The following is a 19,358-nucleotide window of genomic DNA, read 5'->3' on the forward strand; positions in this document are numbered from 1 at the left end:
CTTGGAAGTATCAGTTGCCATCGTAACGTCTTCCCATCATCCGATTCGAATTTCCGGTATAAGACGCCGTTTCGAATATGAAGTGAATCCCAGAGTGTCCAGTATTGTTTTGTTGTAGGACTATAGATAGAAATGTCCTGTCATGTAGGTTTTCTGTTTGATGAGTCCATTACATCAATTATGGGTTTAATGTCATAGTCTTCCTGCTGGTCTTCATCATCACTCCACGGAGCTGGATCAGCCGATTTTGATGTTGTAATTTGTCGTGCGGCCGGACTCAGGAGCTCGTATTTCGCTTCCACCCTGGAACAATATCGGCAGCTTTCTGGGCATGGTCTTCTAAAAAGGGCGTCGGCGTTTCTGTGTGATTATCCCCTTCGATGACGGATATTCCTGGAGTCTCTGTATCCACCTGGCTATTTGACCCTCAGTATTCTTGAAATTTAAAAGACAGGTCAATGATGCATGATCAGTGCGCAGCAAAAATTTTCTGCCGTATAGATAGTGATGGAAATGTTCTACGACTTTGGCGAGCAACTCTTTCCTGGTGATACAGTAATTCCTCTCCGGTTTAGACAGGCACTTGCTCCAGTACGCCACTACACGTTCTTGGCCTTCTATTTCTTGGGACAAAACAGCACCGACACTTTCATTGCTCGCGTCTGTGTCCAGAATAAATGGTCTGTCGAGCTGAGGATACATCAGGACTGGAGCAGATGTTAAAGCATCCTTTAAGTTGTTAAATGCATGCTCGCATCCTTTTGTCCACAAGAACTTTTGGTTGCTCTCTGTCAGCTCGTGAAGGGGTCTTACAATGGAAGAAATGTCCTTCACAAATCTCCTATAGTAGATGCAAAGCCCTAGGAAGCTTCTCAGCTGATGGAAATTTTCGGAACGTTTCCAGGATTTAACGGCTGACACCTTTTCAGAATCCATGCACACACCTTCTGCAGAGATGACATGTCCCAGGTACGTCACTTCCTTTCGGAACTATTTGCATTTAGCAGGACTCAGCATCAGATTGGCTTCTTTCAGTTTCTGAAGCACCTTTCTAAATGTTCTTCAAAACTCTTTCCGACGATGATGATGTCGTCCAGGTATATCACGCAGGCTTCGTTGGAAAGGCCACTCAAAACAGTCTCCATAAGACGCTCGAATGTTGCCGGCGCATTACACAGTCCAAACGGCATCACCTTGAACTGCCAAAGCCCTTATCCCGTAGTAAATGCCGTCTTTTCTTGGTCTTCAGTATGTATTTCTACCTGCCAATACCCACTCTTTAAATCAAGTGTTGAGAACCACTTGCTTCCAGGAAGAGTGTCTAGAATGCCGTCAATTCTAGGAAGAGGGTAACTGTCTTTCTTCGTAACCTCATTCAACCGGTGATAGTCGACGCAAAATCTTGTTCTGCCGTCTTTCGTTTTGACTAGGACGATGGGAAATGCCCATAGACTTCCTGAAGGCTCGATGACATCGCCTTCTTCCATATCCTTTAAAAGTGTTCGTATCTCTTCCTGTTTAGCAAACGGTAGACATCTTAGATGTTGCTTGATCGGGGGATGATAGCCGGTATCGATTTTATGTTGTGTCAAACTGGTTTGACCCACGTCAGAAGACGAGCGAGAGAAAACAACTTGAAGATCCTTAATGACGCGATCGGCAGCATTCTTCTCTTCATCGTTTCATTGCGCACTCAACAGTAATTCTGATGTAATGCTTTCTGAAAACATGGATTCTGGAGTGTTACTCTTTCGTTTAATACTGATCACTGGAGTATATGCTGCAACCACTTCACCTTTCTTAAGGTATTCGACCTCGTTCGGGTACCATTTTTTTAAAAATGGTTTTTATTTTAACTATAAACATATTAATTTGAAGATAAGCATATTAATTAATGAAAACAGCTTAAAACATAAGGCTGAGTAGTTTTAATTTTGAAAAATAATGAACAAAAGGATAATTTTTCCTTAAATTTTGCCTTTACGGCAACAACCACGATGAAAAATGTATATATAAATATGGAGTTTTTTTAATATGTATTTATATTTACACTTGTTTTGTATGCAATGAAGCAAAATAATTAAGAAATATTCATATATTCTTGAGATATGTCAAAATGTATAGTATTTACTGTATATTTTCCTATTACTGCATACAAAATCTAAAAATAAAAAGTAACAATTCAACTTCTAATTAATATTTCTAAAATCTTCCGCTTCAGAGCATGCATCAGATTTTATGAAACACGGGTAGAAAGCATCATTTAATTTTATTGATAAAATTTTGAGTTATGGCTGTTACTATTGGCAATATTTGCAGAAAAAAACATTTTTCAGAAAACAAATTTAAAGTTTTCATAAAACAATTTCTTAGTGAAAGAATAATTAATAATATTAATAATTAAAATCTCTGATAATTAAAATTCGCCTGCTTTGTAACTGACACCTTACTTTTTCTTCACACACTTTGCACTTTTTCTTTCGAACAAAGCGTTAATTTTTATTTGAGTTTTTGTAAAACTTGTGGAATGCCGCCAAGAGTCATGATTTTGCACTTTATCAAGTTTCCGAATTCCCTGGTCAGTGTAAAATTCAGGATACATACCTAACCTTGAAAATGCTTCAAGAAAAACCTATAAACCCATCATTAAATAACATTAAATAACACAACACTTACATTTGCTCCAAACATTAATGTTCACAAGTTTATGAATGTTTCTTTTGGAAAAATTCGCAATAAAATGCCATTAAAACGTTCCTTGATATTTTGAGTTTTGCCATGTATGCACTTTTTAATAACTCTTGTTTATGTAATCAACTCCCTATATGTAGGCTTAATCAAAATATATGTTGATATACCAGAGGTTTTTGCCTGATTTTTTCCTGATTTCTGCGATCGCACATTCCAACTCATTGATTGAGAATAGCATTGGCTTTGAATAAGAACTGCAATGGAACAAGCAGCCTGCTGCATCTGAATTAAATTTCCACATTACTTCTAATTGCAATCCCTAATTCTGCAGTTTATCAATAAAAAAATAAGCCAGTTTATAGCTTTTCCTTTCAATTCAGGGGCTTTCGTAGTCCACTATTAAACCTTTTCTGTACATGTCCAATGCATTCCAGTTTCTTGATCGAATCTGTACCATATATATATTTCACAGTTAAAAACCCTTTAGAATCCCCATCCTCATAATACTCCGTGTACTTCAGCTTTCGTAATGTAATAAGTCATTCAAAAGGCGCATAAGCACCAACTGTTTCCATACCCGAGGCTACTTTTTTATAATTTGCAGAACAATTATGTTACACTTTACATATGTCGTGCTGAAGATTGCATTCCATTCTGTTTATTTTGTTGCAAATGATGCAAAAATGTGACATAGCTTTCAAATCAAGCACTTTGTCAACGCTAATCGACAAAGCAGCAACACATCCATTCAACGTCGAATACCCTCTGCGACAAATTAAATACGAAAAGGGAAAAACTCTCGCCAGATTCTTAAAATGTATTACAAAATATCTAAACTTAGTACGAAGGTTTATAATTTACAAAATCTTGATAATAAAAAAGGTTTCTTAATAGGTATATCTATTTAAACGCTCACTTAGGGCCCAAAATATTGGAACTTCCGGTTTATTCCGTTACAGAAAAATGCTTATAACTTGAGTTCTAATTGACCTATCAACAAGCAGAAACTTGTATTTGATAGACAAAGATGTATTCTTTAAGATAATGTTATAAAGTAGAAATCGAAATTTTGACCGAAAATCGTCTTTTGTACGAGGTCGGATACCTTAATAACTCTCGCCTTCTCAGTTACATTGGCAAGCCTCACCGGGATAACCGTTCTGGATAGGTCGGCGAGTGTTGAGGCTACTATTACTCCTTTCGGGCTATTACGGTTATTGGGATATTCTATGATGCCGTAGCGGAAATTTCTGTTTTCGGCTATGGATCCAGGAAGTAAAATCTCTGTTCTTGCCGGTATTGTGATATTGTCTTGTGCTATGATTTTATGGACAGGTTTAACTTCTTCATCATTAACTCAACAACCCTATGTCCTCAGATGTAGAATGCAATTCGTTATTTTTAAAGTCCAAGGAAAGAATTGTATTTCCTTAGAAAGTCCAATCCGAGTATGCAAGAATCAGTGATTTCTGCTACATATGCCGTGTGATGGTAAGCGGCACTTCCAAACTTGATGTTAACGTTTACTTTTTCGTCGATGTCGATCTTCTCACCGGACACAGTCTGGAGGGTAACGCAGGGCGGCGTCCAGATAAGTTTGCTTCCCAGTTGTTGAGCCAAATCCTTTCGGATCGTAGTAACGTTCGCTCCTGTATCCATCGTCATATTGCAGGGAACTCCATTAATATATCCTATTATGAAAAATCCATTACTGCCGCCTCTCACTGCAGAAATCTGAAGCGCTTTAAACTGGGGCTTTTCATTATCTGGCAACCTCCGCCCCGCGAGATGGCCACTAATTAGTTTCCCTGCTGTTTGTTAGAAACGGTTTTAACATCCGTACCCTGGGGCGTTCTGTTCTTCAGTTCCGTCGTGACAGAGAGGTTATATTCCGTTTGGCCACTAGCCTTAGGTCGGAAGCCTCTCTGCTAGTCAGAGTTGCAGTTCCGTCGTATGTGATCTTCAGCACCGCAGTTCCAGCACTTCACGGTCGGTTTCTTGTCACCAATATTCCGTCTCAAGGCATTCAGTTGTCTAGTTAAACCGTGTAGACGAGCAGTGACTTGATCCCTTCGCTCCTGGACATGGAGCAGCTCTGATTGGGTGGCGGTCTCTACCAGTTGCTTGTTGAGCTGCCTCGAATTTCATGGCGTTCACTAGAGCGCTTCTTAAATCTTTAACATCCGCCATTCGTAGAGCCTTCTGTATTTCGGGATTCCGAATGCCATCGATAAAGTACTGGAGGGACAGGATTTCCCTTGTTTCTCTCGGGCACTCCGTAAAGGCGAGGTGGGACAGCCTTTCAACATCCGTGGCCAATTCCTAGAGTGATTCGGCGGGCTTCTGTTGACGGGATTTTAATTGAAGCCTGCTGTAGTCTTTTAAACATTTCTCGCCAAAGCGCAGCTCCATTGCGCCGGATAAAGCTTCAAAGTCAAGTCTTGTGTTTTCTGAAAGCATTTGCAGGATATCCGCTGCGTCTGCTCTCAGAGAAGCGGGGAGATGACAGGCCTTAGTTTGGGAATCGCATCCATTCGCATCCACAACGATAGAAAATTATGTCTTATACACTTACCAGGATGTCTTCCCATCATATGTAGATAGTTTCAGAGAGGGATGAGCAGGCATTGGTAAAAATTTAAAACCATCCGAATTGCTCTCTGCTGTCTCTACGAATTTCTTTAAAGTATCCACTTCTTTGGCAACCGCAGAGACTCGGTCATCAATTTGTTGTTCGATTTGTTTTTGAACGGAACAAACTTTTCCTTCTATTTCTTCGTTGACAGAAGAAACTTTTTCTTCAATTTGTCCCACTTTATTTTCAACCATATCTATTCTGCCTTCCATAGCATCGAATTTGGTTTCTATTATGCAGGCAGTTTCTCTTTTCATTTCGTATTGATGTTTTTCAATCTGTACTTGTACAGCATTGATTTCTTCTTGAACAGATTCCTTAAAAACTTTTATTTCGTCTTTAAAAGTTAATTGACCAGCTTGAATGGCCTTCATCTCTTCCTTAACGGATCTTTGACCGGCATCCATTTTCTTTTTAATTTTTTCTTTAAAAGATGTTTGGCCAGCTTCAATCTTTTCCTGGCTCGATTTCATCTCTTCTTTCATTTCTTCTTTGAACGAGGTAAAGGCTAAACTGTGAATCGTGTAACAAAAAACCAAACAAACAACGAACCACATACCATAAACACTCCCCCCCACCAACAAAGCTCCAAACCGAAACACAAAAGAAATATGTATATACATCTGTAAATAACTTATTGTAATTATTGTATCTATCCATCCAACTGCAAAGTACCCGTGTAAAGTATATCTCAGACAATATTGTCTCTGCAATGCAAATTATGCACCATTAATATATAACAGTGTATTATGAATGCTGCTTGCTGCAATGTAAACTAGTTCCCGAGCATGGTGTTAGCGTGCCCGGTCAGGGTACACTCCTATAGATGGTTAGTGCAGTGGGGCGATACCAGTTTTGCCCATGGCGATGTTTTGGTGCCTCCTGTACTTCTTTCTGTCTGTCTGTTCTTCCATCGCTCTTGTTATTGGCATTCAAACCCCACTCCTGACACCAAAAATTGTTGCGTGCTTACGGGTTCGTTACGAAATGAATGCACACGTCCGATGAAAAATGAATAAAATTTATTATTATCTTAACAAAAGTGCTTAAATCTCCTCAGATATTTGTGCAGCATTACGATACCTCACACTAGTTATCTTTTAACTACTCAAACGTTTAAGAGAACTTAATTCAAAACAGCTAAAGAAAGCTAATCCGGAATTCGCTACAGTCAACAAGAGCAGTTTTCTAAACAAACTCTTAAAAAACAACAAACTAAAATCATCGAATTGAGAGGTTTTCTCCTTTTTATAAGATTTTAAATCGCTCGCGAGAAATTTCTGCAACTTTCTCAAAATCAAAAAGAGATATTTATTAAATGTAAAATGCACGTGCTCTTGTATTTTTAATTTTCCGGCTTAGCTTTCCTTTAATATTCATCACGCGCTGCACTGCACGGAGAATAAAACAATTTAATTTATGATTCAACTAACCTTAGCTATTTAAATACCAAATCCGTAACAATATTGTTGCGTGTGTACGAGTTCGTTAGGAATTGAATGCACAAGTCCGATGAAAAATGAACAAAATTTATTATTATTACAACAAATTAAACAAAATGCTTAAATTTCCTCAGATATTCGTACAGTATTACAAATATATCACAATATTTATCTTTTAACTACTCAAACGTTCAAGAGAACTTAATTCAAAAGCTAATCCGCGAATTCGCTACAGTCAACAAGAGCAATTTTCTAAACAACTCTTAAAACAACAACTAACTAACTAACAAATTGAGAGATTTATCATGCGCTTACATAAGTTTTTTAAATGCGCGAGAATTTTCTGGTATTCTCTCGAAATCAAAAAGAGATATTTATTTATTAAATGTTAAATGCACGCGCTCTTGTATTTTTAATTTTCCATCTTAGCTTTGCACGGCGAATAAAACAATTTTATTGGCTAAAATTCCATTAGCGGGGTAAGTTAGGGCCAAACTATTTTGGCCTTCAAAATTTGGCGAATTTTTTAGGCGGCAATGAAAGCACTATAATGTGATTTTTAAACGTCAACAGAATAAAGTTTTGCAGTAGTGAAACGCCGTTATTTTATGTAAACAGAATAGTAAAATGAGATGATAATATACTAGATGAGTAAAACAAAGTCCAACAGCCTTGCAAGTAAAAGCATAGTCCTAAATATATGTAATAATCATAAAATAATAGAATCAACAATTCTTGTAAATAATTATTAAGTAAATAAATGTATACACTTATCAGATCAGAGCACTGCGAAGTCAGCTTTAAAGGTAAACAGAATAGCAAATTATGCGTATTCAGCATCATAAACTAACTAAAATATTCAAGGTACTATCGTCGTGGAATTCAACACACTAAACAACTTTCGTTCAAAGCTTTAACTATTCCACATCTTTGGATTGCCACATGCAAGAAACAAAACTAAAAGAAAAAAATTAACTAAATAAAATTAATTGAAAACATTGTAACAGCTTTAAATAATATTAAAATCTTGTAGTTTAAATAATTTAAATAGATGAACATTAAGGTATTTGTGAATGGCAATATTTGAAACCAGACTCGAGTGCCTCGTGCGACTCTCGCACGAAGAATGTAATTTATTTTTAAATGTGAGAATATGTTTTCTCTTGTTTGTATGTCGCCATTTTTGAGTGTTAAATAAAAGTTATTGCTGTGTTCCATCATTGGAGTTGCTTCATTTCGCCAAAGAAGCATCACAACATTCATAAATTATAAACTTCATGTCATATGAAATCCAACATTCTCCCACCAAGCTTAACCTTCTGCAAATATTTATATAAATATAATATTAAACATATATATAACAATAATATTAAACAGTAAAACTTTTAAAAACAAACACAGTATTTCAAAATTAAATTTTAAAAAAAATCTGGCTACACTAAATTCGCGCTCTTACAGTTACCGAAATAAAGCTCCAGGTTTGCCACAAGAAAACATACAGCAGGAAACCACAACCAAATTAAAATCGCGCCATATAAAAAACTCTCGCCAAGCTTGGCGGTCACCCCGATTATGGAATTTTAACTATTTTAGTTATAATTCTACTAATATTAGCTATTTAAATTCAAAAATCCGTAACAATAACAACATATTTCCGCTGTTTACCTATAAGCTATAAACCTACTAATGAACAAAAGTGTGCCGTTATCTCCACAAGACATTTAACAGCTAAGCGAGATAAATGAAACACCAAAATAATTGAATGAAATAATGAAACACCAATTAAAGTCTCTTTGCTAAAATCGTGTAAGTGGATAGGTGGAACATGACATCTACAGGTATACTTCATTTCAACACTTCGCACGAACTGTAAATATCTGTACACCACAGATTGTGATTGGTTTCCGAAGAAGCATTGAATTGAAAACTAAATTCTTAAGCCTCCTAAATGTAAATGAATTTAAATGAAACTTGCATATAAGTACGTAAAACTGAAAACTGCAATTTCCGAAGCTTTATTAATTTGAAGTTTTCATGCCTCAATTAATCGAGATGTGGTTTATTTTTTAGCAACTTAGGATACTTTTAATACTTTCATCACAATGTGAACAGAACTGAAGGTTATGAAACTGGATAAACTTTAAATTTCCGTGGTTTTCCCCATCTGGAAAAACGTGTATACGAGCCAGTTTCATTTAGAAAGTTCTCCACTAAGGCATCCCTCCCTTTAGGCAGATAGCCCTGATGTGCTATGCCATAATTAAATAATCCAGTCCAATCCAATCCAGACCATATGCCTGCCCTCTTGAAGTTCGAATTAATCAAAGTCGCTAGAAGAAACAGGGTCTATTTGCAACGTTGACATCATTTACTAGTAGGAATGGAAGACACAAAAAGATTACGAAAGAAATTGCTTTCGATTAAACTAGAGTGAGTGCACTGATATGATGGCTTCCGACCACGGATATAAACCAAACAGAATTGTATACCGTCACAGAGGGGAATACAACAAATTACGATGTTAAATATTATATACTAATAGCGCTTTCTATAGTTTAGAAAGTCATTCTTGTCCAAAATTATAAGTAGTTCATATTAACAAGCTTAATGAGTAACTGAAACGATCGCTCAGATTTATACTTCTTGCTGAATGTAAACAAGACTAAAAATGGGTAAACCTTAAATTCGAGATCATATGCCTGCCATTTTGAAGTTCAAATTAATCAAAGTCGCTACACAAACAATGTATTTTTCCAGCGTTGACATCATTTACAAATAGGAGTGGAAGAAACAAACACACAAAAAGATTACGGAAGAAGTTACTTTCGAAAAAATCTAGAAGTCACTGACGTCATATAAGAACAAACCTTGCAGTATAGTTACCTTGGAATTAATGACGCTTTTTTGCCTAACACTTAAGTTAAGCAAGATTTTGCGTAACAGTTTTATATTGAACAAGTTATGCGGCCGTTATGCCACTTTTTATACTAAAGAGTTATTTTAAATGCGCAGTTTTTCTACTTAGTATTATCCATTATTCCAAAGTATTATATCATAATACAAGCATTCACAATCGACTTAATCGCATAAAAAGAATGGGGATAATGATTCTAATTTAATTAAAAAATACTTATTTCGTTTATTCATTACGTGTTTATTATACCAATATATTTCCCCCCTTTTCCTGTTTAGAATATATAAATTTATTTTGGTTCCTAATAAGCATAAAAGTTTTTAGTCCTTCTGTTTAGTACAGAATATCATAATTTACAAATATTGATAATTTCCTTACCTTCAGTTCGATACAGAGAATCATAACAACAGTCTCCATAAAATGTGCAACTCCGTGAACAAGAACATTTATGTGGGGGAAATACTGTAAAAGCAAAAGCGTCTGATAATGTATTTTGGCACTTCGTTGAACATGAACCAAATTTCAGTAACTGGGAATTTCCACCTGTTGTTCTGAAGAAAATCGTGAGAAATGCCAAAGCGTTGAAAACAATCTTAATTTTTAGATGCATGTCTGTGATCCTTCTCGAGTTTCAGAAACGTAAGCTCAAGTTACTCCAACGAAACAAATTGCGTTTCTTTTACTGAAATCTGAAAAAATAAAGATGATTAAGAGAGATATAGTAATTTAAGGGCCTCATTTCAGCATCAGTCTTAATATTAGTCGTAAATGTCAGTAAAAATATTACTTTAACTATTTATACACAAAACCTCAAACTGAAAAAGTACTAAGAAATTTTGTTAGATTTCAAGTAAACATAATTTACCAAACAAACGTAAATTAAAGTTTCAGTGTAACAGATTAATTAATAATTAGGTATACAAATAACATATATTTGTTCTCTCCATACATGTGTAAATTGTAACATAATTTACCAAACAAACAATAATATCATAGTGTAGGGTATTTTACATATATTGAAATGTTATTTACCTATATATTTAGTACTTACTAATATCAAGTTCTGTAAAAAATATCGCATTTAATAATATATAGAGATTTGGAGGCAACTATGAAACGTCAAACTCTTAAACCATTATATGATTTCGATTTCGAAATGGGAAACAGGAGTTTTCCAAAAGCCTTAACCGAACACTACTGTTGTAGTACATTGGAGCTTCGATATCTTGTTACCGTAATGATCGTATTCCTCGTGTATCATTCATATCATAGTCGTATGCATTTTTTTCCCGAATGAAGTTTTAAATGCTTATAAGAATAATGTTTCTACGAATATAAGAATATAATGAAATCTATACGTATAAATAACGCTTTTTATTCTCTCATGCATCGTTCTGCGAACTTACGATTTTAACTTTTTAACGTTTAGCATACCCTTTTTTTCAAACATTGTTTTTTTTTAACAGCATTCTCGGAGTAGCGTTTCCCGCATGGATTGGTTGAAGGGCGGGAAAAAATGGCGCATGGTACTTATTTGTCATTATTTGTTTTCTACAAACACAGCAATTATAATGCAGTAAATGTATCGCACTTGACTCTCAGTTCCGTATTTGTTAGCTTATTTCCATATATTATTTCGCTTATAATGTACTAGAAAGCCCGGTGATCATACGAAATGGCCGCTGTTCTAGATATTATAAATTGTAATTAAAATGATTTGTACAAAGGTGTCTGCTAATTCAAACTGAATTACCAGGGCAGGCGGCGAGGAAGCCCCTTTGCTTACTACCCCACGGGGTTTCCTCCTTCTACTTGCTTAAAGTAGCGTGCAATGAAGGAAACCACTGACGGTACATTTCTTAAGAGCCACCGCTAGCTTAATAAATAAAGGTGATTTAAATAATAAAATGTTAATTCACATGTCAAAGATCTATTTGTACACAACATCTCTTCTGTAGATCTTTCCATCATTTTTAAGCTCGCCTTGCAGAGACCATCCATTATTTTTAATTTTACGTTCGTTCTTTCACGAACTCTTGAACAGGCAACATAAAGTTGAGTGTGTCCAAATGCAGGCTCAGGTAAAAAAATGCCAACACGCTTAAGCGTTTGGCCCTGAGACTTATTGATGGTCATAGAAAGGCAATTGTCTACGTCTACGTCTCAATTGAAACGGCAGAAATTGTCTACGTCTCAATTAAAACGGCAACCCTGTGTCGTTTTTATAGCGTTCTCATCTTCGTACGACATTTATCGGCCGAGATTTTAATTAAAAATTGCGGAAACTTTAATTTCCGCGTTTATTTTTCCGAGTGGCAACAATAAACTATCGGCGACAAACACTTTAGTCGCTTATATAAATAAAGAAGATTACCTTTTCTGCAAGCTTTGGTCGTAGAACTAGAAGCATGTCAAACGTGTAATTCGGAACCTAAGCTCAAATTACAGGAAAGGCATTCCACAATTTTCCTGTATCGTTATAACCTAATGACGCTACACGTTTTAATAAATTTATTTCTGTTTCAGTTTATTGGTGTTAGTTCTGTTTTGCTCATTAGTCAAAATCTTACCTTTTATTACTTATTTATTATATTTTATTTAATTTATAGGATCTTGGTTTCAGTTAAGAAAGCATATGAGAACTTTCATTGCTGTCTACAAATAATAAACGAAGTAGACAGCAATTTCAGAAGTCACGTATAAACATTGATAAACTACTCAGATTGTCTTTTAGTATGTGAATCTCTGTAATCGTTAAGAAGGATGAGAACCACAAATATATATAGAAATGACATTACAGCAGCAAGCACAGACATGAAATGTTCCAAATAATGACACTACATTAAAGGAAAAAGCGTAAATTTAGCGATCCAGATGTACACAAATAATTTTTATACTTCCAGTAGCTCGGTTAGTATATTCAAAGATGGGCATGGTATGGTTTTCAAGAAGCTAATGGGAAAATATTCTGAAATAAATCTAAAATTGTTTGAAAATGAGGCAACTCTATTAAAGGGTAGATGGTGCATACAATACATTTCTTCGACCTGCTTGTTTGTAGAACACTGCCATACAAAGAAGAATTTTTGAGTAGAGGGAAATATGCTAAAGCCAAATGGTAGTTGCGAATGGGAAATGTTCGAGATTTGCAAGAACTACCCGTTCTCCTTTCTCCTAATAAACTTAATAAAATAACTTTACATATAAAATTATAAAGCGTCATATTTATTTTTCAAAATCCGTAGAACTATAAGAAACTACAACAAAAATCACATGGTTGCCACTCTTGCAGTGACAAACTATGAAAAGAAAAATAACAAATGAGGCTGGGTTCTAACAATACTCCCACCTTTTGATTGATGACATATACTTAATCAATCAAAACAAAATATAAAAAAATACGGTGCTACTTTGGTAGACGGTTGCACGGATTTTGGCGATTTTTCTTTTGGCGAGTAATACAACTTATGGTAAACCCATTGCTGGATAAGTTGTTTATGGTAACCGATACTTTGTTGTCATTTTATTTAAAAAATAATGCGTTTTATTATGCATGTCCTGATTCTCTTTCTTCTTTCCTCTTTCGGGTATTTCCTATGAATCTGTGTGACCACCCAATCATTCTAAGTATTTTCTTATACTTTGAAAAATAGCCAAACAATTGTGAAGACATATCGCTAACATTGCTTAACGAAACTATAACTGCCTTACGTTTTTCAGTATTAACCTCTTCTTTATTATCGATTGGGAGAACGAGGCCATTCTTCTTCCGTCAGTGCCAACCAAGGTGAGCCCTCCCACCATCTTGATTCAATGAGTTTCTTCACAGAGCATCCTCTTGATGGCATATCGGCTGGGTTTTCCGCACCTGGTACATGATGCCAATTTTCACGATACGAAAGGATTCTAATTTCTGAAACTCTGTTATTCACAAAAGTGCTCCAAACTTCTACGTTCTTTATCCAGAACAGTGCTGTTGACGAATCGGTCCAGTAATATTCCTTTGAAATTTCGACCTTAAGGTTCTTCTTGACAAATGATGCTAATCGCACCCCATTAAGACAAGCAAGCAATTCAAGTCGTGATATACTTACTTTTTTCAAGGGAGCCACTCGTGCTTTGGCTTGCACTAGGGTCACTTTGACTTCTTTATTTTGACTTCTCAAATATACCGCACTTGTATAAGATCCCTGGGAAGCATTGGCGAACGTATGCAAACTAAAAGATTGTCCTTCTGTCAATGAAAGTAGTCTGGGAATCTTCACAGAGGATAACAAGGGCAATTCTTTGACCCACTTCAAGAATTTTCTTTTAATATCTTCAGGTAGCTCTGCATCCCAGCTCAATTTAGTTTCCCAGCTCTTTTGCAAGTATAACTTTGGAAGGACAGTAAAAGGGCATGTGAAACATATTGGGTCACTTGCCATTAACTGAGTTGATTTTGCAATAAAGTATTCTGCTTCTTCATTCGAATTCACTGAAGTGACACAGTTGTCAACATAGAAGGAATTTTTCAGTTTTGTAGCCACTTCCTTCAAAGAAGGTTCACATTGGTCTAAATGAGAGTTGATCATTGCTCCTAAAAGAAACGGACTGCATTTTAGTCCGAAGACTACTCTGCAATGGCGAAATTTTCTTATTTCCTTTTGTTCCGAGTTTTTCCACCATAGGAATCTTAGGAAATCACGATCAGATCTTTGAACAGATATTTGAAGAAAAGCTCTTTTAATATCTGAGATAATCCCTATTTTTCCTTGCCTAAATTCAAGAAGCAATCTAGGTATTAATTCAATTAATTTGCTAAACAGTCATTAAGTGACAGGAAATCTTTTTGCTTGCACGAAGCGTCAAATACAGTCCTTACTGCTGTTGTACAGTTATCTTTGAATACCGGTCTATGGGGAAGATAATGATTGTTAACTCATTCCTCTTCTTCTGTTAGTTCTTCTATTACTCCAGATTCGAGCCATTCTTCGAACACTGCATTGTATGTTTCAAATTTATCTTTCAACATGAGCTTCTTTGTCTTGGAAATCAATCGCTTTTCAGCAAATTCTCTGTTTCTTGGTAAAGCTCCTTTATCGTTGATCCAAGGTAAACTGACTTCAAAGCGATCATCCACCCTCTTCAGAGTCTTGTGAAAGTGAACCCACACTGCTTCTTCTAACTCTGAGTCAGTTTTACTTTCTTTGGCATCTGTAATTCCCAGTGCTTCTAGCTTCCACAAGTTTTCTATGTCACTGCTGTGAGTCAACATCGACGTTATGGTTGAAGACATGGACAAGGAGTTTCTTTCTGAAACGTTATCTTTTATCTTTCCCATAATTGTCCATCCAAGTAGTGATTCCCCAGCAGTCAGCCCATTTTCTAATTTCTGAATTCTTCCGGTTAACAGAACACCTGCGACGTCAGCTCCAATAAGAACTTCTATTTTATAATCCTTTTTTCCTACATCAGATGCATGGATATTCTTCTGTCTTAGTTCTTCTATCCATGGTCCAGGCTGTAAACTGACTACTGGTCCTTAAATCTTCAACTGTTCCAACAAGATTAGTCGTCTAGAAAAATCACCTCTTAGGCTTCTAACGTTCACTTCATAGCGTTTGTGAATTACTCTCTTTGTTGTTACTCCTCCAAAAAGTGCATGGATTAAAGATTCAGATCCAATTGCGTGGCACCGTATGTCTACAGCAGTCTCCTTTAATATGTATGAACGTTGCGATCCTGTATCGATAAGTGCCCTTACTGTCTTCTGCTTTTTGTTTGCGTCTATATTAATTAATAGTGTTTGAAGAAACACTTCATCTAGGAAATTAGTGCTCGCAAGTGATACGTTTTGTGTTTCCTCTTCTTTATTCTTTTCAACATCATTGTTCTTTTGATTGGTGGGCAAATCCGGACACATGACACCCCAATGTCTTTTCGAGCATATCAAACATCGTACATTTGTCTTGCATTGCTTGGCCCTGTGTCCAATTTTGAGGCAGAAGAAGCAACCATTCTTTTTCATAATTTCATCATTCTTTTGACTCAGAGGCATCTTCTGAGCAACAAAGCAATCTCGACTTTCACGAAATTTTTCACAAAATATGCAAGAATTCTTCTCATTATAATTGGTTGCTTTATTATGGCATGAGAATAAATCATTTGCTGTAGGCACGAAATGTTCACTCTGGTACTTTTTATCTTTTTTATTTTCTTTCTTGGCACCCGAATCAATTAATTTAAATCCAGCTTTTGCCAAAGAAATTCTCTGCTCTCCTTCCACTTCATTCTTTAAAAACAATAATAATTGTTTCAATTTCTCAGAGTGAGAAATTTCTGCTGTAATTATTGATGCATAATTTCTAATCCAAACTCGTAAAATTTAATCGGGAATGCAAGATTCCACGAGCGGAAACAGCATTGCAGCGTATTTATCGCTTATCATTCCTATTGACTCCAACAACGCAAATACGACTCTAACTTGTCATACAATTCTGATATGCTCCATTTTCCCTGAGTAATTTTTAAGTAATGTATTCATGTTTAAAAGAATAAATGTTACTAATTTACAATCTGTAAACTATTTGCTTTGTGAATTGATTTCCAGATTTAATTGATTTCTCGCATTCGTCATTTTCCTTTTTCCACTTAAAAATGTTAAATCGGTTTTTCTCTCTGCATACGAAGCTGAAATCCAGGTGAGAATTCAATTAATTAAATCTTTATTTCGAATTCGTTTCATCTTTTACTTATATTTTGCTAATCTACATTTATTCATTTTCAGCCAATATTTTTGTATATTTTAGATTTCAAACTTTTTTATTTTTAATGATTTCTGTCAAATAATGCAAAATTTTCGCTGACTATGCTTCATACATTCCATAATAAATTAGCTATATCAAGTTAGTGTTTATTATTCTTTTAAAACTACAAACTACAGTATGTTGGTTTTAATAAATAAATTTGAAATTTGCTCATTAATATGAGTCGCTCTTTTGAAATCACTTAAACTAAAATCAAAACAATATACATCTTTAATTAATAATCAAACCTAATAAAACCCGAATATAGAATTCTACCAACAATTCTTCCCTGCCAAACCTATTTTTTAAGCTTTCTATAACTTTTTCATAATTTTCGGCAGTTGCAAGGAAGCTGTTTACATTATCCCGTGGTCTCGTACCGGGTACGGTCGCTTGAACGAGACAATGCATCTTATCCTCGTTTTGAATTTCTTTATCTTCATGTATTCGGCGAAATTGCCCCCAAAACGGTAACCAATCTTTAATTTCTCCACCGAATTGTTTTAACTCTATTTTAGGTAATTTCAGTTAGGTAATTCAGAATTCGGCGGAATAGTGCTAGTAGATTGTATCATTTGGCGATTGAAGAATAATTCCGTTTTTACTCGTATTAAATCTAATTTTTCTTTGCATTCTTCAATTTTCGCCCATTCATTTTCAAACTGATCATTTGAAGAAAATTCTGAATTTAATATTTGAGTATCAAATGCATTAAGTTCAACAGATAAACGTTCTAAAAGTAACAAGTTTCGTTTTTATAAATTCTTCATCAGGAATTTCCTTTTCTAATTCCTGCAAAATATCATTAATTGTTCTCGTAAAAGACGATCAGACAGGTTTTCGTTTCTCAATTAACGATTCCATTTCAGTAAAAATAAATTCAATAAAGTCAAATAGAATTAAATTCGATAAAACCAATAAAATTACCTTGACTTGTTTTACCGATCACTTCCGTCGTCACCAAAATTGTTCGAGATTTGCAAGAACTACCCGTTCTACTTTCTCCTAATAAACTTAAAATAAAATAACTTTACATATAAAATTCTAAAGTGTCATATTTAGTTTTCAAAATCCGTAGAACTACAACAAACTACAACAAAAATCAGATGGTTGCCACTCTTGCAGTGACAAACTATGAAAAGAAAAATAACAAATGAGGCTGGCTTCTAACAGGAAATCCCTTAAACCATAGTAAGTCTTTGTGTTTAATGAAAACTTTTAAAAACACTACCAGTTAAAAATCACGCAAACGATAAGGTATAAATGATGTTAAAGTTTTTTTGTTCTTTTCTTCACTCTTAAGATACAGAAATCTGTGCAAAGGAGACACTTGCGCACTGCAACCGTATACAGCTTGCACTTTTGCAAGCTAGACGCGGCGACAACGGCAAACGGAACGGAGGATTGCAACCCATAACCTTTCTTAGGAATGTTTGCAAGGAGAAATTGTACAAGTATAATCTAGCTACTTGATTTAGGAATCATTCACAGATTAGAAGCATATTATAAGAAACATTTTGTGTCAACATCTATTTTTCTTATGGAAACAAGAAGAGAAGCAAAAACAGTTAATATGAAACAATGTTTTAAATAATGACAGTGTGGTAACAATTAAATCAGAAAATTAATTCAAAATTCCATTTGTAAAGCTAAATACAACCACCAGTCACACGTTAGTGAAATTGTAAACGATGATGATAATGATAGTTTTTCCCAAAACTTGCGATGAACTGAAACAAAAATAAGAAACGTTATTTTCAGATATTTATTTCTGTGGATCTCCGCCTTGCGAAGAGTGGGAAGAGACTTTTTGAAACATTTATGTCTACAAGAAATGCGGAAGAAGAAGATGAAAATGCTCAAGAGATGTGCCGAGCATTAGCGAGATTTATTGGAGATTTACGAAAATTGTACTTTCAGCTGAGGCAGATTTCGGTTAAGAAACAAAAAGCATTGTGCAGACTATTTTTTAGGTAATGTATTCATGTTTAAAAGAATAAATTATACTAATTTACAATCTGTAAACTATTTGCTTTGTGAACTGATTTCCAGATTTAATTGATTTCTCGTATTCGTCATTTTCCTTTTTCCACTTAAAAATGTTAAATCGGTTTTTCTCTCTGCATACGAAGCTGAAATTCAGGTGAGAATTCAATTAATTAAATCTTTATTTCGAATTCGTTTCATCTTTTACTTACATTTTGCTAATCTACATTTATTCAGTTTCAGCCAATATTTTTGTATATTTTAGATTTCAAACTTTTTTTATTTTTAATGATTTCTGTCAAATAATGCAAAATTTTCGCTGACTATGCTTCATACATTCCATAATAAATTAGCTATATAAAGTTAGTGCTTATTATTCTTTTAAAAATACAAACTACAGTTTGTTGGGTTTAATAAATACATTTGAAATTTGATCATTAATATGAGTCGCTCTTTTGAAATCACTTAAACTAAAATCAAAACAATATAAATTACCAATGTTTCTCTTTTTTCAAATTATCCAAAATTATTCTTCCCGGAGAAAAAGAAACTTTGCTTTCCTATGCTTCCGTATATTTTATAAAGTGTAACAGGAAGCGAAACACATTTCCATCTTCTTTCGGCATCAGGAAGTATTGTTTCTTAAGAATTCCATGAAACCGTTTGAAGTATCTGACTAAAAAAATAAAAATATAATGTCACAGGAAATAGATAAGTGTGCGAACGGAAATGCATGTAGCATAACTGTTCGACTTTTTACTTGTCAATAAATAATGAACGTCGCATGAACAACGCAGTTTCAGCTAAAATCTTGTTTACTGTCTAGTTGAAAGGGTTTTTTTCCTTTAAAAAAAGATCGAAGTGCAAATATTTGAAAATTTTCTGGTGAATGTTTTTCAGTG

The 19,358-nt window shown here is 34.9% G+C and overlaps 1 protein-coding gene across 4 annotated transcripts in view; it reads right to left on the reverse strand.

The window, feature by feature from the left end:
- Nucleotides 1–19,358, reverse strand: part of LOC118199672 (uncharacterized) — a 74,182-nt gene that overhangs the window by 46,781 nt on the left and 8,043 nt on the right. Inside the window, exons 2-3 of one of the 4 annotated variants that reach the window (XM_085823466.1) lie at nt 18,952–19,132; nt 10,061–10,371 (exon numbers count right to left, since the gene is read on the reverse strand). In XM_085823466.1, the coding sequence (XP_085679592.1) occupies nt 10,061–10,292 (232 nt within the window). In that variant the 5' untranslated portion in view covers nt 10,293–10,371; nt 18,952–19,132. Of the gene's footprint in view, nt 1–10,060; nt 10,372–17,397; nt 17,515–18,951; nt 19,133–19,358 lie in introns of those variants that run through there. The other 3 variants (XM_085823467.1, XM_085823469.1, XM_085823468.1) reach the window with 3 other exon arrangements.

The sequence above is a fragment of the Stegodyphus dumicola genome, chromosome 9, assembly GCF_044657685.1.
Source record: "Stegodyphus dumicola isolate Sdum_Otavi_A_Nest chromosome 9, ASM4465768v1".
In the NCBI taxonomy this organism is placed as follows: domain Eukaryota; kingdom Metazoa; phylum Arthropoda; class Arachnida; order Araneae; family Eresidae; genus Stegodyphus; species Stegodyphus dumicola.